The 21,981-nt window shown below is 43.4% G+C and overlaps 2 protein-coding genes across 7 annotated transcripts in view; one reads left to right on the top strand and one right to left on the bottom strand.

Annotated features, from left to right (window-relative positions):
* The window catches only part of MYL4 (myosin light chain 4), a 22,383-nt gene extending 2,946 nt beyond the window's left edge, over positions 1–19,437 (bottom strand). Inside the window, exons 1-5 of the mRNA XM_025045616.1 lie at positions 19,336–19,437; positions 16,440–16,509; positions 15,059–15,152; positions 6,936–7,092; positions 4,070–4,097 (exon numbers count right to left, since the gene is read on the bottom strand). Coding sequence (XP_024901384.1) covers positions 4,070–4,097; positions 6,936–7,058 — 151 coding nt within the window. The 5' untranslated portion in view covers positions 7,059–7,092; positions 15,059–15,152; positions 16,440–16,509; positions 19,336–19,437. The remainder of the gene's footprint in view (positions 1–4,069; positions 4,098–6,935; positions 7,093–15,058; positions 15,153–16,439; positions 16,510–19,335) is intronic.
* A 223-nt stretch (positions 19,438–19,660) lies between these two features.
* The window catches only part of CDC27 (cell division cycle 27), a 59,256-nt gene continuing 56,935 nt past the window's right edge, over positions 19,661–21,981 (top strand). For 3 of the 6 annotated variants that reach the window (XM_025045574.1, XM_025045575.1, XM_025045573.1), the window contains exon 1: positions 19,662–19,840. In XM_025045574.1, coding sequence (XP_024901342.1) covers positions 19,814–19,840 — 27 coding nt within the window. In that variant the 5' untranslated portion in view covers positions 19,662–19,813. Of the gene's footprint in view, positions 19,841–21,981 lie in introns of all 6 variants that reach the window. The other 3 variants (XM_025045572.1, XM_006910174.3, XM_006910173.3) reach the window with 3 other exon arrangements.

Below are 21,981 nucleotides of genomic sequence, written 5' to 3'. Positions count from 1 at the left end.
CTACCCCCACCCCGATCCCGGCCCTCCCAGTTACTGGAACTCCTCAAAGGAGGGGCAGGAGGCGGAAGCACTCTGCAAAAGCGATAAGACTTGTTAGAAAGTCAGCTCCTACCAGTACTGCCTGCTCCAGGCTGACGGGAAGTGGGTGGGGGGGTGGCTCCCAGGCTAGACAAAGTGACCTGGTGGAAACAGTCAGATAACCCCACCATGCCACCGACCCGCGCATGGCCTTGGGCAAACTACTAACCTTCGCGGCGTCTCCTTTTCTTAGCTCTAAGTGAGGCTATAACGTCCCTGACCGGGTTGCTGGGGGGATTACAAACGGTGGCTATTACTGTGTGTTCTGGTTCTCCCGCCAGCTCAGATCTATAGGGACTAGACTCCCCAAAGAGACCGGGACAGGTGTCCAAGGCGCAAGGCTGAATTAAGGTCCTCCCGGGCCCTTACAAAGAACCTTAATCCCTTACTAATTTGGATTCAAGCAATTTATTACTGGGGACAATTAAACTGCGAATGCATTGATGTTACCTTATGCTGTCCACAAAGAAATGGTTTACTAAGCAGATTAACGACATAAACCAAAGAATGTGTAAACTGCTTAGGAGAAAAGCCCTTCTGCGTCCTCTCCAAGTACTTCAGAAACGACTATTTCCTTAGAGGCTGCATATGGGTTATTTACAAATCATTCCACATGCCAAAGCGGATTCCCCAAGACTTTTACTTGCAACTCTTTATTAGGCATCACATGAATTTAAAGATACAAAACCATTTGTCTTTCACATTACTGAATAATTGAGTTCAAATTCCATTTTCATTGTTTACTAGCTGCATGACCTTTGGCAAGTAAATATTTAACATCTATAAACCTCTTCTCTTCTGTAAATGGCACCTACCTCACAGGGTTCTTAAATTACATTCAAATTAAACATAATAATTTATGTAAAAAATCTTAACACAATGAACTGCATAAATGCTCAAATAATGCTGTTAGTATTACCTTACTGAGTTTAATCCCAATTTTACCACTTAACTGAGTGACATTGGTCATGTTTCCTAACCTTGATAAACCTTGATTTCCTCCTCTATAAAAAGGAAATAATACTGACCTCATGGCTTCGTTAAAAAGATTTAACTCTTTTTTTTTTTTAACTTATAAAGAAACTAGTATAGCTTCTGGCCCAAATTCAGTACTCGATAAATATATATATATTTGTTGCTTGAACTCAGACTTGTTAATTTTCTCAGTCATTCAGAAGATTTAATAAAAGTCAGATTTAACACTAAAGTTTAGGATTGCTACAGAGAAAAAAAAAAAAAATCAAGCCAGTGTGATCCTGAGGTGTATGAGAAGTGATGCTTATGGGCCCAGAAGAAACCTTTCCTCAATGGCCTGTAGTAGTCGGCTGCTTGCTAGAGCAATGAGTAATGGCGGTCACCCTTTCCTAGAAGGACATGGAAACCTAGAGAGGGACCAGAGAAGGAAGTCAAGGGATAGAAGCTAGATCCTATGAGGAAAAAAAAAAAAAATCATAAAAGAAATTTGTGCCATATCACCAGGAGAATATAAACTACAAAGAGATTTAATAACTATTTTCGAATATGTGGAGGGTATCTAGATGATGTCAAATAGAGTTACAGAATTGAAAAGAACCTCACTTAGCAGACAAGAAAATTAAGGTTTAAAGAAGTGACTTGCTCAAAGTCTCATGACCAATAGTGGCAGAATGAGGGCTACTACGAAAGTCTCCTGATTCCAAAAAATGTTCTTTCCAACATGACATAAGAAAATCATCTTGAGCTTTGCCAAAGAGCAAATGAAGAGATAGGAGGGATAAAATTAAATCGGAAACAATTCAGATCCAACTTAAGGAAGAATATCTTCAAAGTCAGAGAGGGTTGAAAGACTGAAATGAGTTAGGCCCCCAGCCCTGAAAATCTTCGTGGAGAAAAGAGGCAACTGGCTGTCTCAATTGGCTAAGACCATGATTCCCATTTGAGAAATAAAATATTTCCATCATTAGTTGATTTTCTGGTCCTCCTGTGTGCTGCTATGTTTGTTTATACACAAAAGTATATATTTAACTAAAATTCCTTAAAATTAATTTTAAGAACTTCACAGCACCCCAAACTATTAACTGAAAGTGAGCATCCACAGGGTGCAAAAACAGAGTCAGATTCAATTCATTAGTTTCAAAATTCATCTGACAGCTCTCATGATCTATGTGTGGGTAAACTGGTGTCAGCTTTTTGGCGAGCAATTTGGCAATAACTATTACGATTTAAAATGCATGTATCCTCTGACCCACTTCTAGGGTGGTGCCTGGAGAAAGTATGCTGATATTCCCCAACTGGAAACAACCCACAGGTCTATCAATATAGTTCTGATTAAATTAAAACTTCTGTCCATGTGTGAGAATCTATACAATTGCTTAAAAGAATTAAAAAGTAGAACTGTTTGGACTCATAGATAGAGAGCAAACTGGTGATTGCCAGATGGGAGGGGATTGTGGGGCTGGGTGAAAATGGTGAAGGGATTAAGAAGTACAAATTGGTAGTTACAAAATAGTCACAGAGATGTGAAGTACAGCATAGGGAATATACTCAATAATATTGTAATGACTACACTATTGTAAGAACTATGTATGGTTATCATATAACCAGGTGGGTAGTAGAGTAATTAGAGGGATTACTTCATAAATTATATAAATGTCTAACCACTATGCTGTACACTAATATAAAATAATATTAATTGAAAATTAATTGAAAATTAATTAATTAATTTAAAATTAAAAATTAATTAATTTTTAATTGAAAATTAAAAATAAAAAAAGAAACAAAAAAGTAGAACTGTTAATGTTAGCTGTAAAAATATATTATTAAATAATATATATTATTAAATCCAAATATATATGAAATAAAAGGTATGGAACAGTATGTATCACATGATTTGATCTGTGTAAGAGTTATACATACATACATACTAGTATATCACTATATATTTTTTTCAAAGGATACATAGACCTATTAATGGTGGTTGTCTTTGGGAGAGGAATCAGCATGAAAGGAAAGAGAGGGAAAATATTTTTATTTTTCATTTTTTTTTTAGTAGTATATGATATTTTTACCATGTTCATGTATTAGTCTAATTTTTTAAATATAGTGTATGCTTTAAATCAAGGGATTGAGTCAAGTGGCCTTTCGAGGTCCCTTCCAATGCCTATAATTTTATGTCCTGGAGGCATTTGGTGGGGGAAACAGAGGGATAAGTTGCAATGACAGTGAGCCCCCACTGTAAAGTAGATATCATGCGATGAAACATTTCATTCTCAAAACACCAGACTCCTACAGAAGAAGGGCTAAGGGGCAACCACCTAGTTAGTGGGTGAGAGATCATGAGGCTTTTCTTGAAGCCACACTAAATAAAACTTTATATAAGATTGAGAAAATAAACTGTCTCGTCAAAGATAGAGAAAGGTTACTGATGGAGATCACAGATGGACTAGGGCACCCTAAGTCACCATTGGCCCTGCCACCATTAGTGGGTGAGCATCCTGGCAGACTTCAGGACAACGGGGGAGGAAGCTGATAACCTAAGAAGGGCTTTCCAATAACAGGAACAGAAAGGAGGGCTTCTAAACATTTTGGATAGTACATGTTGGCGGGGCAGGGAGGGGCGGACGGGGAGTGGTTTTTGCTGTGCATCTATTATGTTCCCAGCAGCCTGTCAGAGTAGTTGAGAACTCACGTCTGGAATCAGAATGCCTGAGTGTGAATCCTGGCTCCACCACCAACTGCCTGCCAGCCACCCAGTCTCTCTGTGCCTCAGTTTTTATCACCTGTAAATTGTGATAATAGTCCCTACCTCACAGGGTTGTTGTGAGAACTAAATAAATTAAATCATGCTTAAGTAGTAACAAGTAATAGGTAAAAGTGAGCAAATAGCAAATCTGTAGCAAATGTAAGTTTGCTACGATAATGATGAGGATTACTATTACTGTGATGACAACTCCTTCTCCTCCTCCAGGAAGTGCAACAGAGAGGGTGTGGATGGGGAGCTGTCAGTACTCACCTTCGATCTGGTCGGCAGAGAAGTCTATCTGTGGGGAGGGAAACAGAGCAGTGAGACTGCTGAAGGCCTCCAAATGAAAGCAAAAATGGCTTCCGCTGCGGTCAGGTCAACTCCACCAGGCCACTGAGGAGGGAAGGAGACTGACGGCTCTGAGTGGAACATGTCTCCTGATGAACTGGCAGGCTGTGAAAGGACGCAGCCTTCAGAGCTCTCTACATAACACTTGTTAAGTGATGGCTCCAAGTAAGAGAGCAAACGTACCCAGATAACTCTAGAACCACATTGATTCCCTATTATAATTCCTTTGGGCCAAATGTAAATTCCCTGTCCTAGCGGCCATAAGCTGCCCTCACTTTCATCCCTTCAGATTCTCCCTACTCCACAAATTGTCCCAAAAGCCACATTTCCTCTCCCTTTGGGTGTCCCTGACTCCTCATCTTTGACCTCCCTTTTCTACCTCATGTTGGCCTTAAATCACCTCCTCCAGTGAAGCTTCCTCTCACGCCATCCCATCCCAATGCCTCCTTGGCACATGTCCCTCTGTGGCACTCTGGGACAGCAAGAGTAGTTGAGTGGACCCTCAACGTTCCCTGTTTTCCAGTCATGCCTATATATGTATCCCAACTCCTTGAAGCAGGGTTCCTGCAGAATTTTTATTGTTCAAGGAAATGCATGGCATAGAATAGACACTCGAAAAATATTTATTGAGCAAAGGAATAAGTTTTGGATTTCTCTCACCTCCCCGACCACAACGCATAATAATTCAAATCTGAGTATATAAGAGGAAGGTAGGAGGCTCTGAAAATGAATGACAATGACCGAGCATGAGATATCTTCATTTAGGAGCTATATGTTACGTCATTGTCCTTGTCTACCCTCTCCCCAGATCTCCTCTCCACTAGTGGTGGTAACCAATCCTGGAGCAACTTCTTTGTGGCCCACCATACCTAGTCCTAACTCTGAGCTATGCTGTGCCCACTGTAGGCTGACCTCCATTAATGAGGACCCCCTAGAGGTGGCTGGAATGAGCTAGGAGAGCGGGAGGGGGGTTACACCAGGTTGGGAAGGGAACTGGCTATGTCCAGGGATGGACTCTGCCAAAGGGGAGGTAGTGGGGTGGTCAGGAATTTAAAGGAACCCCTTAAATAGGCCAAAGGATGCTTTGCACAAACTCTCTGAGGAAGAGGTGCAGTTTGCCTTTTTTTTTTTTTTTTTTGCAACGCTTTAAGTCCCAGGGGTATGTGTGTAATTAGTCTAAAAATATAACATCGGAATATATGGTCAGAACCACACATATTGTGGTTAAATTTACTTTTGCCCTATCTTTTAGCAAAGAATCTTCTAAGCAAAGGAACTGGGTTAAGTATAAATAATAAGGAAAACGGCCTTCATGGAAGACATCTATTTTTTTTTTTTTTTCCAGTTTAAAGCACCTTCAACAACCCATAAGACTGGAAGATCCAGAAGTGGATAAGAGAATTGAAACTAGCAGGGGAGAAATTTAGGAAGGGGGGTAGATGGAGGAAAGTGATAGGCTCAGGAGAAGGCGCTCGTCTAGTACTACTACGTGACTGTTACCCAGACACCAAGGACCAGTGTGCTATAACCAAACCCAGGGATGGGGCAACCGCCTCCATCTCTTGGCCAAGCCAGTTCCACTTAATTCCTGCCTCTTGCAGGATTACCACAGATCAACCTCAGGGTCCTTGGCACAACTACAGGGGCTCTGGGACTGTGGGTGCTGGGAGGAATCCTCAGAAGGCCACGGAGGGTTGTCCGATGAGAGCTCAGGGTTTCAGTTTCCTGCCTATTTGTCACAGAACCTGGTCCCAAGCTCTTATTTTGCTCTGATTCCTCAGCACCCCCAGCCCTGACCTAAGGCTGATATTCCCAGTGGCCCACCACTCCCAGTTTGTTATTAATAGCTCTTCGTACCAGTGGCCACTTGACCTCTTACATTCTGGTGCCAAGGCTTAAAATTGCTTCACTCTCCAGAGGCCTCTGACCTGCTCCTTCCTTGGCCCAACCCCTCCCAGTTCCATTCCTTCCACAGCTGGGCCAGAAAGCTGGGAGGCCTAAAATGGCTGAGTCAGCATGCGAGGCCTACATCAGCTCCAGAAAGAGGAACCTTCCAGTGTGAGGGAAGCAGGGCAGAGTAGAGGAAGTAGGGCTGGGGCACCAGAGGAAACCAGGACCGGCTCCCGCACCAGGTTAGAGAGAGGGTCTCAGCGGGGATGGGCCTGTCCTCTGCATACTCCAGATAGGACAGGCTGAGGCCACAAAAGGAGGGGCCTATCTGGGTAGGAAAAAGGAAAGGGAACCAGGCTCCCCTTGCTGTATCTAGAGCCCTCCCCTTCCCCCCAACCCCCACCTACTACAAGGGTCTTTGAGAGTGAAGCGCCCCCCAGGCACAGGGACCACACTCCCTCGCTTGTACATCACTTACTCCAAGTTACATGGCAGTTATCATTGTGTGTTTTCTCCTTAAAGACATCATACTATCCCCAAGGAAAGAGTCAGTCTCTTTTACTTCACCATGGTGGCCCCACTGTGCCTTTAAAAGGCAGGATCATTGGTTGGTTGCACCTCCCTGCCATTCCCAACTTTGCTTCATAAGTTTGGGGTGACAGAGCAGGGTTTCCTTAGACAGAGCAGAAACCTGATCTCAAGGAGAAAGGCCTACAACCCAAAACACCCCTCCCCAGCCCCAACGCCTGCTCCACCGCCCTGTGGGGCTGCATTTGGGGGCATGGACACTGTAGCCCTCACCCCAGCCCAGCCTCCTTGAAGTAGATCCTTAAGCTCCAGGCAAATACGTTCTTGAATGTCATCTCCACCTAATTCCCAAAGGCTGAGGCTCACTCACCTTTATACTCTTAGGGTCAAAGGCAGGTTCCTTGGGGGGCTCAGGAGCTGGGGCAGGGGCTGGGGGCGGAGCAGGGGCTGCCTTGGCCGCTTCCTTCTTAGGCTCAGGCTTCTTGGGGGGCATGTCGCCTTGTTGAGATCTTTGGTGGTGGTGGGACCTAGGAAGGAATCAAGAGATGGGGAGCCTGGAAAACGAGATAGCCGACTGGGCCGCCTCTCTCCCCTTTTATTCTGGGCAGGAGCCCCCAGAGAGGGGCTGGGTGAGAGCAAGAGCAACTGTTGCTGACTATAAAAGGAAGAAACACCAGCAGGGGACAGCTGACAACTGTGTATTGTCACCAGGTTTGGGGCTACCAGCCCCCGCCCGCTCCCCCCAGACCTCACACTCTCACAGCCTCCACCTCTGGGACAGGCTGACCCCTTCCTGCCAATTGGTGAAAACCCAGAGGGGCAGGGAAAACAGGCCCTCTCAAAAATGCCAGCGTCCAGCCAGAGAGATGAGCTGGCTTGAGCAGTTGATAACCCTCACACAAAGCCCAGGGGAGGGTCAGGCTTTTTTTAGCCCCTCCTGAGCAGAGGCAGCCCACTGCACATTCCTTTTAAGTTAAGATCCTTTAAGCTGAGAGCCACTCTGGGGCCTCGGCTCTGCCCTGAGGCTCAACTCTCAGGCCTGGAGCCCTGAAGCAACAGCTGGTCCAGCCAACACACACTGTCCCACCCCCTCCCAATCCGCAGGGTGAACCCTGCATCTTCCAGAGCAGGCACCTAGGAACTCCACAGACCTCAGACCCCTAGATCTATCACCCCCACCAACCTCATTCATTCATTCAACAAAGACTGAGCACATAACATGTGCCCAGGGGATCAGGATGAGAGGCAGACAGGTGTGGCTGAAAGGTGATGAAACCAAATGTCAGAAAACTGGGTCTCGTCTTTACAATACCGCTAACTCGGTCTGTGCCCCCTGAACGTGTGTGTGTGTGTGTGTGTGTGTGTGTGTGTGTGTGTGTGTGTGTACCAGGCACTATTCAGTACTAGTCATATAAAAATCTCACTAAATCCTCACCCCACGATCCTATAAGGTAGATATTATCATCACTCCCATCTTACACATGGGAGATTGAAACTAAAAACGGTAACAAGTAAAAAGTTCACTGGGCTAACTAGCTATAAACTATATTAGAACCCAGGAGTATCTGATTCTAAAGTTTACTCTTGAAAATTTGATAGTATAATCCCATTTATGGAGGGGGCCCATGTTTGTATGCTCATCGGAAAGGTCAAGATGAATACACACTAAACAGTTAACAGGAGACACCCCTGGAGACCTAGGGGGGTGAGGACGGGACGATAACAGCAATATGTTTTTTTACTTTTTCACTTCCTGTATTAATGGAAATTTTTATAATGAGCATGTGCTGTTTTGAAAAAAATGTTGGAAGTCAATAAAATGTTCAGAAAAACATCAACAAGCTTATCTGCTGCATAGGATTGCTTTGAATCCTGAGACTGGATAGTTCAGAGGAAAAGGAGAGATAATGCTGAGAGGCAGAAAAGTCACATTGCCTTTCCAGGCCCAGTTGCCTCACTTATAAAACCAGATTGCTAGACTACATAATGCCTGGTCCCTTTCAGCTCCTAAACCTGCAATTGCAGATGCCCTGGAGCCCACATCTGCCTGTTTTCAGGCTCCCTCAGTACAGGCTCCATGTCCCAGATCCTTCTGATCCCAAAGGGCCCTTAGAGATCGCCCCATCCCATCTGGTTTTGTAGGTGAAGAATAAGGCCCAGGGAGGCTTTGGAGCTGCCTCAAGACATCAGCTATTTACAGCCAGAGTCGAGCAGCTAATTCTGGCCCTGTGTGCAGTGCTCTGGTACCATCTTGCCCCTCCTGTAGCCTACATGCTGTCACTGCTTGTGAGCGGAGAAGGCTTTAAAGGAAACTGAGGCAGAAAAAGGGGCAAGTACTTGCCTGAGGGAATACTAAAGCAAGACCAGAGCCCAGAACCTAGGCTAGCTCCGGTCCTGGGCTGGCCTGGAGGCTCCTTTGCTCCTTGGCCCTCACCTCTTCCCCACTTCTGCCTCCCATCTCTCTTCCTTCTGATATCTTGTCACCTGCTCCTGCATGCCTCTGCTTGCATCCTTCTCTTGCCCTGTCTGTCTGCTCCCTGAATACTTTATTCCCTAGAAGGTTTGGGAGCTCAGGTTGTTGGTGACGAGGAAGAAGAAAGAGGAAGCCGAGCCTCTCCCTCCCCTCTATTCCCACCTGCACCCCCTTCCTGGACCAGGTGTCCTGTGGGTTTGACAGAAAGCTACAGGCCAGAAGATGTATGACCCAGACACTAATTCTGACTTTGCCAGCCACTTCCCTACCCTGGGCCTCAGCTTGCTTATCTCTAAAATGAGAGATAATCAGGAGCTTTCAAACGGTGTTCAGCAGACACCCAAGGCTCCTTGACTTCCTTCCAGCTCAAGGGACACAGAGAAGCCAGATCTTGGAGCTCCCCTGCCCCCTGCCACATCAATCAACACCTCTCCTATGTGCTTTATGTACTAGGCATTCCACGATCATTTTCTAAGAACTGGTTCCATGGTTTAAAAGTTTTAAAATAACCACTGAATGAGATGCTCTCATATGTCTCCTTGCTGTTAAAAAAAAAAAAAAAGTTATTCTAATCATTCCAGGAATAAGTGTGATCTTCAAAAGACAGCGAACTGGAAGGTTGTCCTTCCCTTTCCTTTCGTCTCCCTCTTCTTTTTCTTTTTCTTTCTTTCCCCTCTCCTTTCTCCCTCCCTCTCTCTCTCTCTCTCTCTCTCTCTATCTCTCTCTCTCTCTTTCTCACACACACACACACACACACACACACACACACACAGAGCCAGGAAGGCTGAATGGGGCTCCGGGGGCTTCGGAAACACAGAAAGGGTGTGGGCTTCAGAGGCAGACAAGCATAGGTCTGAATCCTGCTATGCCATCATGTCCTAATCTGGGGCCCAGTCCCCTCAGGACCCTCAACAGTACACATTTCATTCTCACGTTGTGAGATTTGTATGAAATAATGTCAGTAAGGCACCACGAACCATCTCTGGCACATAGAAAACCTTCATAGCCGTTCATTTCTCTTTACTTCCCCAGGCAAATGAAGCTAGAGATATCCTCAGGGTTCTCAGATTTCCCAGAAAAAAAATCCAGGAGAGGGGCCCACATGAGGGAGGGGCAAAAATGCTAACGAGAGAGCGTAAGGTGTAGGTTTAGGGATGAGGCAGAGGTGGAAAGGAATGGGTAGGGGGAAGGGCTGCAGCTGGGTATCCATTGTGTGAAATATCTGTGGCTCAGAAAGCAATGTAGCAAGTCCTTGGAGACAGGCAGCCCACTGTCAGCAACAAGCAGATGAGTCTGCCAGCCTGAAACCTTAGCGCCCCTGCCTCACCCCAGTGGTGGAGGCGATGCCCCTCGAATCAGGTTCTAGTCCTCTTTAAGCAGCTCCAGCTAAAAAGGTGTCTGGCACTTCAGAAGTCACTAGAGGAGAACGGCTCTTTCTGGGAAAGAGCCCTGTGCCAAGAACCAAGACACCCAACACTAACCTTGTCATGACTCAAACTCAGGATGCTCACAGTCTGTAAGAGCCCAGTAGCTGGAGTGAGCGGTTTCACTTTCTCACGGTCCTCATTCTGCTTCCTGGTCTCTGACTTTCATCTTCAAATCTTAAACACCTAGAGTATCCTTCCCAGAGCCTATGACCAGTTCTTACCCCCCAATACGTGTTGACCAACCAGAGCAAAGGCAAGGAAGAGAGAAAGAAAGAGGCACAAGTGTGAAGAAGCCAGTATAGTAGCAGGTATTGGCAGCCTTGCAACTGCCCGGGAGGCATCTTGTGGTTCCGGAGCCAGGGTTGGCTCCAGCCCACTCAAATGTTCCCGTGGGAAGGACTTCAAACTTAGTGCAAGGAAAACGAAGGCCAGAATTTTACACCAACCAGTTTATACCACACATCAAATTCGAAGGCAAACGCACAGAGGAGAAATGACGTCAGCTCTCATCTGGGCTGGGCTTCCGCACGCTCGCCCATCCTCCTTCCTTCTCCTCTAACCACGCAGAGCCTGTGTCCTGCCCTGAGAGGTGGCCGGTAGAGTCTTCTGCCTGGGATCAAATGCTGCTGACAGTGGGCCTGGCCGGTTATGCCTTGTCCTTGTCACCCTCCCTCCTCTCTTCTGGCCAGTGTCTCATAAACTAGACACCACGGGGCAACGCCCTGACCAACACACACTAATCTGTCCATAGAGGGCACTGGGTAAATCGGGCTGTGCTGCAAGGCACGGGCTCGCAGGGCCCACACAGGAGCCACCTGCCTAGGTTAGAGTCCCGACTCCATTAGTTCATTAGGCAAGCTAGTTAACTTCTTTCTCGCTCAGTTTTCCCATGTGTAAAATGGGGCTGCTGATACTACCTCATTGTGCGGTTGTGAGGATTAAACGAGTTAATGTGGGTGACGTGCTTAGAACAGTGTCTAGCACAGAGCAAGTGCTCAAAAGCCTTAAACTTGAGTCCTAATTGAATCAGTGTGACTGCTGCTCCCTCTGCCAAGATCAACCGTGGAAGAATTATAGAGAGAAAATACCAACATATGAAGAAAACTGTGAGAAACCTCTTAGGTAAAGGGGGGGCCCTGTTCTGAAGTGGTGTATGTGTGAGGTCGAGGCGCGGGTTTGGTTTCGGGCAGGAGGTGACCAGGAATGGCTGTGGGGTGACAAAAAAGAAGAGGGGCTCTGGGATTCTCATCTCTTTTCTTGCACCGCCGTCTTAGAACAGTGATGCCCCGTCACCTGTGTGACTCAGACCGGTGATCCAGGTGCGGGTAAGGGTTACTTCAGGGCACTGAAGATGCTCCGTGTTGGTGAAAAGCAGATAAAAACAGGTAGTGGGCAACCAAACTTGAACAGTTGTTTCCCCTCTCATCCCCTAAACTCCCAGGGCAGGTGAGCTGCAATCTAAGAGGTGCCTCCCTAAGGCTGAAATTGAAGTTCATCGGCAAGAAAATGCTTATTTGCGACTTAACAAGACAGATACAAGAAGGTATGCTAAAATTGAAACCTCTCGAGATGCAAATCAATGCATATTTTCTAATAAAAATATGCAGATTTTAATTGTAATCAACAGCATTACTTCAACTGGCTGCAAAAATGACAAGAAAGTTTAAATGTTTTATTGTGTATTAATAAATTTAGAGTTGTTTTTCCATTTATTTAATATCTCCCTGAATTTCATGTTAGTAACACTGAGTTGACACAAGAATTAGTGAATTTATTTAACTTGGACGTAGTTTTGAAATTGATATGCTTTTACTTCTAAGTAAAATCAATTCTACTAGACAGATGAAACAATTTAGTCAGTTTAGATGCGAATATGAAAGGAAAATGATTTTGGAGGCACTTTATTGAGCTATTCAAAAATTTTAAAGCATACTTGGAACAACTTAGGTATGTGAATCTACTTTTTTTCAACTGTGAATTTTGTAAAATCTAAATACAGATCAAGTATACCTGATGAACATTCAGCATCCAAATTGAGATATGCTGTGAATTTTGTAAAATCTAAATACAGATCAAGTATACCTGATGAACATTCAGCATCCAAATTGAGATATGCAGTGGATTTTGAAGACAAAAAAGAAGGAAATTGAGATATGCAGTGGATTTTGAAGACAAAAAAGAAGGAATACATCTCATGAGTAAGTTTTATATTGATTACATGTTGAAATGATAACTTTTGGATAAAATGAGTGAAAGAAAACATTATTAAAAAATTTTACATGTATATTAGAAGCATTACCCATTATTCAAGAACACTTACAAACAAAAACATACACATTAAAAATACCTGATGGTTGCCCAACATGAGCGGAATTTGGATGAGATGGGGCAATGAGATCAAAGGGAATGAATAAATAATTAAACAAGAGAGGCCTTGCATGGACCATTAGTGAAAGAAGGCTATACATCAAGGAGCATGATTACCCTGATCCTCTGTATCTATGATTTTTTTGCCACCTAAGAAGGAGAAAAAAAGCAATGAATACCTGAAGTCTCAGTGACCCTTAAGGCCCAGAGCACCAAATGAAAAGGCAGAAAAGGAGTAGAACTATGTCTAAAGTCGACATTTCAAGAACCATGGTATCATTGGCTCTTAGAGCATTTTAAATCACCCCTTTTAAATCATTTCCGCTCCTGGTTAGCACAGGTGGAGAGTGCTACATATGTTTGGCCTAATCACTCAACAGTCAGCCAAAATGAAGTTAATTTCTGTGCTGCGACCAAGGCAGTGCCACCTAGTGACACATCTGTAAACTGAACCGTGGGAGGAAGACACTGGGAGGAGCCCAACAACAGGTGGGTTGCAGTTCCGCCTGAGCATCTAAAGTGGAGGGCAGGACAGCTGGTGTTTGGCAAAGAGATTCATAGTTGAAAAGCAGCAGAGAACAAGTCAGAATCCTCACCGGTCATCCAAACTGCATTCCCTCAGACATCCTGACAGCTGCAAGGGACTTTGGAGTCCTAGAGAAAAGGAGGTGATTGCCCAAGGTCACACTGGGAGTCATGGCAGACCTGGGACTAAAACCCAGGATTCTCCTCTAAGGTGACAATAGGAGCTGGTAGAGGTTCCCTCGGGGAGAGGCTGGAACCCCAAGCGAGCATGGAAGCAAAAAGGCATCACTGAAAGAGCTGGCCTGGCACCCTCAGCATGCACGACTCTCAGTAAAGAAACTCAGACCCTTAGCAGGGACTTTTACTCGGCATTTAGGGCGTGCCTTTAACACCAAAGATGATTCTCTTTTCTTGGTTTCCCTTTCCACCAACTTGTTTTACTTCTTGAATTCTGACTTCCTCTCTAGTGCTTCCCCAGTGACTTCTCTGTGACTAGATAATGTGGCCTTCTCTGCTGTTCTTACGACACCGGAGTTCTGCCACTGACCCTCCTCTCTTCTATTCAAATTACTCTCACTCATTTATTCAACTAATTGAGCACTTACAATCTGTGGGTACTGTTATTAAAGTGAATAAGAGGCCGTTCCAAGGAGCTCACTGTCTGGTATGGAGGATGGAGATACATAAATAGTTTTTCTGTAATGATAAATACTCTCATAAAGGTATTACAAAATATTATATAACTAAAAAGAATGCATTTAGTTCTACCTGAAAAATCTTTATCTCCAGACCCAATTTCTTTTCTAAACTGTTCAAACTTCACATTTTCAATTGACATTTGGACATTTCTCACCTGAGGCACTTCAAACTCAGTATATCTTAAACCCATCTTATCACCTAGTTCCTAAATCATATATATGTGACACACAAAAGAAACAACAACAAAGCCTATTAAAGCCAACTGTAGTGTATTCTCGAGACTAGAATATAATCAAGTCTGTGTTTAATCTATTGCTATGCAATCAGAGAAAAATGAAAGTCTACCTAGAAAAAGGAGAAATCTATTATTTGGTTAATATCCTCCCCAGATGATACAGATATTTTTTATCTAGTAGTCAGGCATATATGTCCCTTTTGAGAAAAAAGAGATAACAGCCAGTAATATCATTCAATTGACTCTTTTTGTTGTTTGTACACTCACCAAGTAACTTTCTAGTTAGAATTCAAATGCCCTAAGGCAAAAGAATTGGATAAAAATATTTCTCACTGTAAATCAATAACTCAGAACTATTTTCGATGTCCATCTTTTTTCAGATTCAACCATCTAGGATCCTGGAGTAATGGAAATTTAGAGCTGCCTAGACTCCCTAGTAGGCTCTGCTGCATTCCCAGCCCCTGCTCTCACCTCCATTTCACATAATCCTCAGCTGTCAGCATAATCTTTCTCAAATTCCATTCTCATGAGGTCACTCCCTAGCTAAATCACCACTATCAGCTCCCTAGGTCTATTTTATCAAATCTAAAGTCATCAGCCTAGAACCCAAAGCTTATCAACTGTCTCCAACACCACCATTTCAACCAAGCTTATACAGCCTTTTCTCCAGGCAAGCTAATTTGCTTATAGTTTATCTTTTTCCCTGTGCTTTGGAAGTCTGCCTACCCCTCCTAGCCATAGGCCATGTAGCAGACCTCAGAACTCACCTCAGCCAAGATGCATTTTCTGATGAGCTTCACCACTTCAGACATTGCCTTGACTTTAAATCCCTTAAAGATTTATTTTCAAGACCAGCATGCTCTCCAGGTCCAGAAAGGAAGAATCAAAAAAACATCAGGTTATGACCAATAAGAGATAAAATTAAGTGGTCAAGTCATTTAATCATTAGATATAATATTTTAATATTGTTTATATTTGTGCAGGGCACTCTGCTAGGTGATGAGGACATCGTGGTAAGTCAAAGACACTGCTTTTGTGGAACTTATATTTAAAAATATATAATTAAAACTACCATACATACTATGAAGGAAAAGAGCAAAGGTGTTGTAAGAGAGAATCATAGGGTAGAGCTAATCATTTAGATTAGGTAGGACAGGGGTATTCTGAGGACATGATATTAAGGCTGAGTCCTGAAGGATGAGTAGAACTCATCTAGTTAAAGAGTAAAGGGAAAGTATTTTAGGAAGAAGTACTATGTATAAAAGCTTCCACTTGAATCACTCAGTCAATATTTTTTAAGCATCTACTAAATGTAATGCTTTTCAAAGAGCAATAAGAACAATGATTCGGCCTTTCCTAAAGGTGATGAAATATAAATAGAATAATCAACCATATTAGTCTGCTCAAGATGCTATAACAAAACACCATAGACTGGCCTGCTTAAAACAATAGAAATTTATTTTCTCACAGTTTTGGAGGCTAGAAGTCCATGATCAAAGTGCTAGCAAATTTGGTCTCTGGGGAGAGCCCTCTTCCTGGCTTGCAGATAGATGGCCACCTTCTCGCTGTGTCCTCATATGACCTTTCCTCAAAGTATATGAACAGGGGAGGGTGGCAGAGAAAGAGAAGCCAACTCTCTGGTGTCTCTTCTAATGAGAACATTAATCCTGTTAGATCAGGGCCCTACCCTTATGACCTCATTAGCCTTGTTTCCTTAGAGGTCCCATATACAAATACAGCCATGATGGGGATTAGAGTTTCAACATATGAATTTTCAAGGGATACAAACATTAAGTATGTAATATCATGGAGGGCCTTGTAAGACATGTTAAAGGGTTTGCACTATATCCTCAGAACAATGGGACATCCTGAGTTGGGAATTTCCCATTGGAGGTTAGGAAGGGGAGTCCTGACATGATCAGACTTGTTTTTGGAGGTAGGTAAACCTAGAGGCAGGATGAGACATGAAAGTATATTTAGGAGGTAAAATTAGTAGCGCTTTGTAAAATTAGTAGCGCTTTGTGACCAGATGTTAGGGTTAAAGAGAGTGGTTGCAGGTTTGGGCAGTGGAGAAGATGCTGATGCCTTGAACTGGGATAAGAAATATTTCAAGTATGAGGAATGGGAGTTTCATTCAGATCAAAGTACCTGTGAGATATCCAGATAGAGACTTCCAGTTGACAACTAGGCATTTGGGTCTGGAGTTCCAAAATGCAGTCTGGCAGGAGATACAGATTTTGAAATAATTTCAGATGAAAATTATAAGAATGAATAGATTTGCCCAGTAAGAACATGTGGGGTGAGATGAAGGCCTAGAACAGATCCCTGAAGCTATCTAACATTAGAGAACCTGCAAAGGAAAAGTGATAATGAACAGAGCAGTAGAAGGAGAACCAGGAGACTGTGTTATCGGAGATGCCAAAGTAAAGGGATAATTTTAACAAAAAGAGCAAAAATGGGAGCAGGGGGAAGAGCTTCGAAGTCAGGTTATACAAGGAGGATAAAGAGTAAAACGAAACAGAGACAAAAGAAGGGTACAGATAAGGAGGACTAAAGGAATCAGAAGAAGAGTAAGCTTACTCTGGGCTATGCTTCTGTGGTACCTGCACCTTGCCAAAGATACCCTGTCTAGCTTCTTGAATAGTTTCCTAAATGCTGGCTCCCAATTCTGATTGAACATGAAACAGACTAAGAGGCAAGTTAAAGGGAAGAGATAATTTACTATATTTGGAAGGCTTATTGTTACCCAACTCCACTCACCAGTTAACATATATGCTTGCTGGATGGTGAGTTTAAGCAGGTCAATCAGGAACAGAGGAAGAAGTAAAAATCCTCTAAAAGATCCTATCAAAGAACAACTTCAAACTATATGGCCTTGCTCTGGATGAGTAGAAAACCACCACAGATGTATTAGCCCAGTGAGCAACAGTGAAAAAAGAGATGCCTCTTTTTAGGGGACAAAAAAAAGCTTCAGGCAAATTCTAAGCTGAAGAGCCAGAGTGCCAAGCATCACAGATTCTTTAAATGCTGACTCTAGATACACATTTGCACACACACACAAATATCATCTTCATGTATCCTGTGTTTTAAGTTCCTACATTTACATTTATGAGAATCCATCGCGCAAGTACAAGACTGGGGTTGGCAGCATGTTGTGCGGAAAAGAGCTATGTTCGCAAAATGAACACAAACTTAGCATGAACAAAGTGTCATGTGACTGCCAAAAAATGCAAATACAACTTTGGTCTACTTTAATAGGATTGTCCAGATAATAAAAACAATAACCCTACTGCATTCTGAATTATTTAGAATAAATCTAAAGTGTTGTATTCAGTTAAATGTATCAAATTTTAAGAGTAATATCTTATCCCTCCTTTCCCATTTCCACTGCCAGATTCTCTCATCTTAAACTGGTAGATTTACAAAGACAGCCCAACTGTCAAATTCTCCCATCACATATGCCTTTTGTGGCGTCATTCAGTCATTCCTCACAAGAGGTGGAGTCTATGTCACCCCTAGCTGAATGCTGGCTGGCTCTGTGTCTTAACCAAAAAGAAGTGATGAGGTTTGACTTACAAGCCTATGCCTTAAGGAGTCCCACAGCTTCCATTTTCACCCTCTTGGTTGCCAGCCACCAAGTCAAGAAGCTAGGGCTAGACTACTGACCGATGAGAGACCAAGGTTGCAGCCAGCACCAGGTTCCAAATATGTGAGTTCTTGAATCTTGGAACTTTCAGTCTCAGTCAGACCAATGATGTAATATTTTATATCTGTGCTATCCAATATATGGGAGTCACTAGCCACACGTCTATTAAGTTCTTGGAATGTGGCTAAGGCATCTGAAGAACTTTATTTTTAATTTCACTTGATTTTAACTAAACTCTAAATAGCTACTGGCTACCGTACTGGACAGTGTAGAAGACTATTCCCATTCTAATTCATCCAGTATAACCCTGCTAAAAGAACAGGGCACAGGGCAGCAGAAAATCATCTTTGCACCTACCTTTTATGGGGCTACAATTACATAAGCAGTGACTGCAGATGGCTCGTGGAGGATATAGCTGTCAATTGGTGTTTATTAAAAACAAAAAACTAAAAACTCCCTCCAATAGCACCCAAAGGAAGAGAGTGACCCATTCTAACTTGCTTTCATTCGCATAAAATATGAAAATCAGAAAGGGAAATTTCCAAGCCGTGGCATATACCATGACTACCACATCTAGCTTTGAGATATTATGACTAGAAAATTAACCTTCAAAAACTGTTTTCCTCATCTACTGAAAAACAAAGTTTTACCAGTTCTCTGGTTCACACATTTTTGGGGGGAGGGAACAGAAAGGAAATTTGAGAGAACCTACTACGTCTGTTAGAGCCATGTACATTAATGTATTTGATTCTCTTGATCATTTTTTTTTTCCAGACTAAAGTTAGTTCAGAGAGGCTGTAACTTGCCTAAGGACCTAAAACTAGTTTGTGCTGGAGATTAAATTCAAAAGCAATCCTCCGGCTTTCCAATCCCACACTCTTTTCAACACACCAGAATGCCTCTCCTATCAAGAATAAAAATTTCTGCCTGCCTTCCGAGATTTTCCATGGTCTGATTACCTAATATTTCCAGTTAATGCCTTAACTCTTACCAGACTGATCTCATTTCTGTTTCCCTTCACTTACACGCTCCTTTCTTCTCATTCCAACCATCCTTCGAAGCCCAATGTCCCCCTTTTTTCTTCCGTGAAAAATTTCTCATCTTAATCCCAACTAATTTCCCTCTCTGAAATTTTACATCACTTAAAATGAGCACCACATAATGTAGCAGCACTTCGTTACGTTGTTTTACCCTTAAACAGACTCTAATCTCCTTGAGGACAGGTGCCATACTAAAATTTTGGAGGATGGCAATCTTTTAAATTTCCTGTTTCTCTCTGAGCCATGAACAGGTATTACTAGAATGGATGAATGACTTAAACTCAATAGACAAATATTTCCTGATTAATTAAAGTCAGCCCGAAACTCTCGAGTTTTACCCTTTGCTTCTACCACGCACCAATCAATCCAGAAAGGTTGAGTGGCGAATAGAGACGGCAGCCGGGCCACGTAACGATCCCCGCCCGCTCCGGCAACGCACGCCCAGCTTGCTAGTTGCCGATTGGGCGTGGCTCAGCCAAGAGTGGCAATTGGGCGTGGCGTACGTGAGTAAAGGCGTGGCCGAGAAGAGGAACATGCGCGCTGGGTCAGACTCGGTAGTCCCCGGCAATCCTCGACAAATTCCGGCAACGGTCTCCTCCTCCGCCGATTCACCTCGTGTATTTCCGGCCTCCTTCGGTCTTTTCCGTCTGTCTTCCGCGCGGACCTCTCCACTTCGGGTATTTCCGTGTCCCGCTCGGAGGTGCTCGGCAGTCGCTCGGCCGCCCCCATCCCCCGGTAACGGTCGCTGGTGAGTTTAAATGAGCCGGGGCTGGCCGGGCCGTAGCCGCTACGGGGGGGGCCTGAGGCACTGCAGAAAGTGGGCTTGAGCCTCAAGGATGACGGTGCTGCAGGAACCCGTCCAGGTAATGATAACGTCCTTCCCTGTGGCTTGGCTCGCAGCCCCAGTCGGGAAGCCGCGTATGGCCACCCCGCGGCCTGGTGCGGCCTAGGCCCGGCTCCTTCTCCCGCCTCCCCTTATGCCGGGTCCTGCCTGTCTTCTCGTCAGTTCTGAGGCCTTACCCACAACCTAAGCCGTGTTACCTCTGGTCGTATGTTACTTCTGCCCCTAGTGTGAGCGGCATTGGGCGATAATACCTCCCTTCCACTCCGAGCCGACGTCCGGCTAGCCCCTCCTGTCAGTCTAGGGCCCTGGCCCTGGCCCGGGTGAGAGATAGGGAGGGGGGTTGCGAAAACTCGCCCCAGGTGCTCTGTTACCTAAAGGATGATTGGGAATCACAGTTGATCAGAGCTGTACGATCCTCATAATGGTGGGGCAAGTTTGCGTGGGGGGAGGGGGTTGTTTTTGTTTTATTTGAGAGGGTAGAGGGATCGGTATTTTTAATACTAATTTCTATTTTGGTAACAGACTTACTAGCCCACGTTGCTTTCTCACTCATTGAATTTCTCACCGAACAATGATCTAAGAAGAGAACTCCAAGGCCCACTGCTGAGGGGCAAGCACCTATAGAAGGGGAAGGGTGGACACGGCAAATCTGGGATTTTTCCATGGCCTCTGATGGGGATCAAGAGTGTTTCAGTGCATGTTTATAAGGCGTTCAGGAAACGAAAGACTAATAATGGTTTTTCCATCCATTTCACTGTCGCTACCACAACAAGGTATGCTTTGACGCACAGTGCTCTTTTGGCATGGAGGAAACCTTAGTGGATGCGTTGCCAAGTCATTTTCCCCCTGCCATCTGAAGGAACTGAATCTTTTGTCCCTTGGTGAGGGACCAGGTCTGGAAGACTTTCAACCCACCATTTGATTTTTTGACTTGATTAGGAGAGTTGACCTCTATCAACCACTGTCATCAAGTCATGGACTTTCTTTATTTCGAAGTTAGCAACGATTTTAGAAATTAATTCATATTACCCTTAATAGGCCTGTGATAGCATACAGTAAATATTTTAATACATCACCACTTCTAGATTTCCTTAATTTTTCTTCACAGGTTAAAATACCAATTTCTGCTAGTTGGCTTCTTCTGCAACTCTTTACATGTAGCAGCTATTATTGTTTGAATTAGTATAATGTGGGAGTCCATCTTAGGAAATTTACCTGTTTGTAGGTTGTACCAGTGCTTCCAAAGCTATTAAATTCAAATTCCTCTTACTAGTAAAGAGTACCTTTTAAGATTTTTTTTTTTCGAGGCCTAACATGAAATTAAAAGTTGCTATCTGTACCTTAAACGGTAAGTAGATCACTCAAGTTATTTAATTTCTGTTTCATATTCTTGTAATTTTGTCTTAATAATTGATACATTTGCCTTCTCTGGCCCCAAAAGCCTTCTAAAATTATCGATAAACTAGTTGTATTGCTAGCCTATAACCAGTATTTAATAATAATTTCAACTTGTATAAAAGCATGGAGAAGAAAAATATGTAGTACCCCTCAGAATTCCTCTTTTTCCTTAAAATACTCTTGTCAGTAATGATGCACTTAAGTATTTTCAAGGCTTAGAAGTTAAATTTGGTTTGCTTGGGTTTTTTGCACACAACCTTTGTCCATTAGATTTGGGGATGATGGCAAGAAGTATTAGGATATGGATAGGTGAAAATTTTGGTTGCGATTTATAGTATTAGAAGAAGCCATTCAAGAAGGGGTCTGGAGCATTGGCAGGAACAAGCAACTTTAGCTATACTGGGAAGAAATTAGTAAGAAGGAGAATAAAAATAAGACAGATAAATAAGATGCTATCTATGTTTCTTTAAAAAACATAAATAGTGTGGGTGATTGTGTATGCAAAGGAATGAGAGTAAGTTGGAAAATTGTTTCCTATCTTGGGATACCTCAAGGTTCATGGCATTGCTAGGCATAGGAAAAAGTTGAGAGAAAAAATGAGAATAACTGTTTTCTGCTTTTTTTTTCCTTTCAAGTTTTAACATGGCATAGTCAGTCTGATATACCATGTAAGCCTAAATGTAAGCTCCTTCTCTAAATTATTTCTCATTTTGTTGTCTTTGGGAGTGCAAAAAACTAACTTTCTCCCCACTTTCTAAGTTC

The sequence above is a fragment of the Pteropus alecto genome, unplaced genomic scaffold (genome assembly GCF_000325575.1).
Source record: "Pteropus alecto unplaced genomic scaffold, ASM32557v1 scaffold313, whole genome shotgun sequence".
Lineage (NCBI taxonomy): Eukaryota > Metazoa > Chordata > Mammalia > Chiroptera > Pteropodidae > Pteropus > Pteropus alecto.
This window is presented reverse-complemented; position numbering and strand designations above follow the sequence as displayed.